General features: G+C 31.7%; 1 protein-coding gene across 3 annotated transcripts in view; it reads left to right on the top strand.

Moving 5' to 3' along the window:
* LOC116849608 (serine/threonine-protein kinase SIK3-like) overlaps nt 1-2,479 on the top strand; it is a 372,170-nt gene extending 369,691 nt beyond the window's left edge. For all 3 annotated transcript variants that reach the window (XM_032826932.1, XM_032826931.1, XM_032826930.1), the window contains one exon: nt 712-2,479. In XM_032826932.1, the coding sequence (XP_032682823.1) occupies nt 712-1,215 (504 nt within the window). In that variant the 3' untranslated portion in view covers nt 1,216-2,479. The remainder of the gene's footprint in view (nt 1-711) is intronic.
* The last annotated feature ends 940 nt before the right edge of the window (nt 2,480-3,419 follow it).

The raw sequence follows: 3,419 nt of genomic DNA, 5'->3' as shown, positions 1-3,419 counted from the left end.
ATATATATATATATATATATATATATATATATATATATATATATATATAGAGAGAGAGAGAGAGAGAGAAACATTATTAACAAAATATGTTTGTTTTTATGTCCTATGTTTCCCCTCAAAGTTTGTCGGTCTAATTTTTGTACACCCTGTATATGTGCGTGCGTGCGTGCGTGCGTGCGTGTGTGCGTGTGTGTGTGTGTATTAATCTAATGGAGAAAAAAAGAAAATTTAGGAAGGAGCAAAACTATTAATTATGTTGAAATCATGTTAGTTACTCTTCTTGTCATTCTTTATTTATTTTTTCAAATTAATAAGTAGAGTAACATAATTTTTTGCATATAAATTCCATGATTAAGATCTTCAACTCTTTGAACTCTTAGTATCCAGCCACTCGTGGTATATTTTTTATTGATTCGATTATTTTTACGCTTATGTGCATCAGTTAATCTTGGGTATAAAAAGCAACAAATAATGTTTTTACAAATAAAATTTTGCATACTAATAAATGATAATATTTCCAAACATATTTTATTATCAATTAAAAAATTAGTAGTTTTATTGGGGATATTACATCTTTAGGTCGCAAAGATTTAACTTTTTGTATTATCAATAATAAAAACATTTTAGTAATATTTTATTTTGAAAATAAAAAGAAAATGAGACATGTAAGATAATCCCCACAATGTATTAAAAATAATATTTTATTTCTAGGTACCACCACAAATTTCAGTGACAGATGTTCTTGGAGGACAAGTGACGTTAATTAGTTGTTCACCTTCCCCATCTCCATCACCTGATTCACTCGAAGATGCATTGCCTCATTACAACACTCTTCCGAGTTTTATTATTTCAGAACCGTGTGATCCTTCGAGACCTAGTATCACACGTGGTATTGGTAGACCACTTAATACAATACCTACTGAAGTTGAAGTTACTTTGTCCGACGAATCGAGTAGATTAAATTCTGAAGCTATATTAGGACGTGTCAAACAAATAATAGATGCAAGAGCGCCACCAAAAGGTTTCATATTCTCAAGAGAAGAAGTGGAAGGCAGTGGACTTAGTTTAGAATATCCAGGTGGTGTACAAATTGAACTTAGAGTATGCGAATCGGAAGAAAGAGAAGTAAAGGGAATAAAAATGCGCAGGATTAGCGGGGACCAATTGCAATACAGTCAACTTTGTCAGCAGTTGATTTCATGTATTACTGTTTGACGACAACCAGCATATAATATAACACTATTTTATACATTACGTTTTACACACATTCCTAGTGTAACATACACCGTTCATCACAGTATTGCATATACATGCTGTATACACGCAAACGGTATTTTAAAATTACCATCCTTCATATTATCACATTCATATGTGTAACACATTTAATGTACTCTACATCTTTTTTAATATTTACTTTGAAAGAAGTAAAATAATAAGAGCCATTTCTTGTTTATAACATAAAGTTATAAGTATGAATATATTAATATATTCGTATCTTCTAAAAATATCTATTGTATACATGTTTAATAATCCTCAATAACGTCGTAGTACGTTTCATTTTCTTTGTTTTTGCTTAATGCAAATATTAAGCGCCACAAAGAAAATTTTCAATAAAAATTTGGTATTAATGTACAAGGTATTCCGCGATGAAACCGATAAATTTCACCAGCATGTTCAGGAGATAATCCTAAGAAAAATGTGAAAAAGCAGAAAAGATTATATATAAACCGTGAATCGATTTTCGGCTCCGTTATCAAGATATGGGAATTTTATTAGTAAAAGCTACAAATAGTTTGGCATATTCAAGTTCTTTGATTTAATATTTGTTTAAATGTTAGTTTTATATTAATATTACTTTCACGGATACTATTTAAAATGGCCACCTGTGACATTTATACAAGTGACTAATCATATTTTTATTGACTATACTTATTAAATATTCATAAGTTTATTACTGATGCTAACAACAGAGCTTCAATTATATACTTTGTATCAACTATCCAGAATTTGTCAGCGGTTTGAGGACAGATTGGCGACATATCGAGCAGAATCTACTGACAGATCCGTAGTCATTTGTGTCCGTAATCTGCTGTTATTCTTGACAGAGCTTGCTGATAAAATCTGACGGCAGATTGGCGGCAGAAAGCACGTAGATCTTGCTGACAGATTATGTCAGCAGGTTCTGTACGCTTTTTGCTATCAGTTTGTCAACAGGCATGCTCGCTTTTTGACGACTATTTGTCGTCAGGTTCTATTAGCAGACTCTGTAGCATTACTGACATCACTCTACAGATATCATCTGTGAAATAGATTCTAGAATAAATAACAGATCTAATCTAATAACAAATTCTAGATTCAGATTCTGTGTGCAATCTGTAGTCTTTCTGCTAATAAACGTTGCTAATATATTCTACTCAAAATCTGCTTTTGCAGGTTTGATTATCTAACCAGGGAACATTGCAAACCCGAACTCTTTGATTTTGATATCCTTTTGTGAGTATGTAGAGTAAATTAATACATGAATAACGGTATATTCCATTTGTGCCCAGTCTGTATTTAAAAGTATGATTTATACTTTCAAAATAAAAAGGACGATCCACTTTTTCGTGTATTACTCTTAAATTAAAGAAGATAGAAAAAAATGTTTTCGAATAAAAGTTTAATAATAAATTAAGTGCTGTAAATTGACATAAGCATAAATAAAGAAATATCTATAAAAAATTTTTTTATTTATGCTTATGTCAATTTACAGCACATAACTTATCATTAAACTTTTATTCGAAACATATTTTCTATCTCATTTAATTTAAGAGTAATACACGAAAAAATGAAATCATCCTTTTTACTTTGAAAGTGTAAATCATACCTTTAAATAGTGATAAGACACAAATGGAATATATTGTTATTCATATCAAGAGACACGATAGTATCTCGCGCCAAGTACACGCATAAGCAAAGCGACGCGCACGGACGGCGAGACGGGCTATATATATTTACGCGAAGCATCTCGTTGATCGGAAGTATGATTTGTCGTTTTACTATAACGGTTAAACTGATGACGTTCTGGGAGAACTTAATCGATTCCTTAGGATCAATTATATTATTATAAAACTGTTATTATAAAATTATGTTATTATAATTGTTTATTTTTGTCCTACATGCCCTACAAGCCGAACTATTTTAGCTTAAAGTTAGAAATCGGAAAAAACCATCTTAGAATTCGTCGACGCTAGGATATACGGTTGCGAATCGGAAACTAGATGGCGTCTTTGGCCTTGTGTCACGTGACCCATGATGAGCATGCTATACGACACACGTGTATATACACACACAAATATATAGAAAGCAAACGAGAGAGAAAAAGGAGAGAGAGAGAGAGAGAGAGAGAGAGAGAGAGAGAGAGAGAGAGAGAGAGAGAG

The sequence above is a fragment of the Odontomachus brunneus genome, unplaced genomic scaffold (genome assembly GCF_010583005.1).
Source record: "Odontomachus brunneus isolate Ranch 3 - 2012 unplaced genomic scaffold, Obru_v1 Obru_scaffold_120, whole genome shotgun sequence".
Taxonomy (NCBI): Eukaryota; Metazoa; Arthropoda; class Insecta; order Hymenoptera; family Formicidae; genus Odontomachus; species Odontomachus brunneus.
This window is presented reverse-complemented; position numbering and strand designations above follow the sequence as displayed.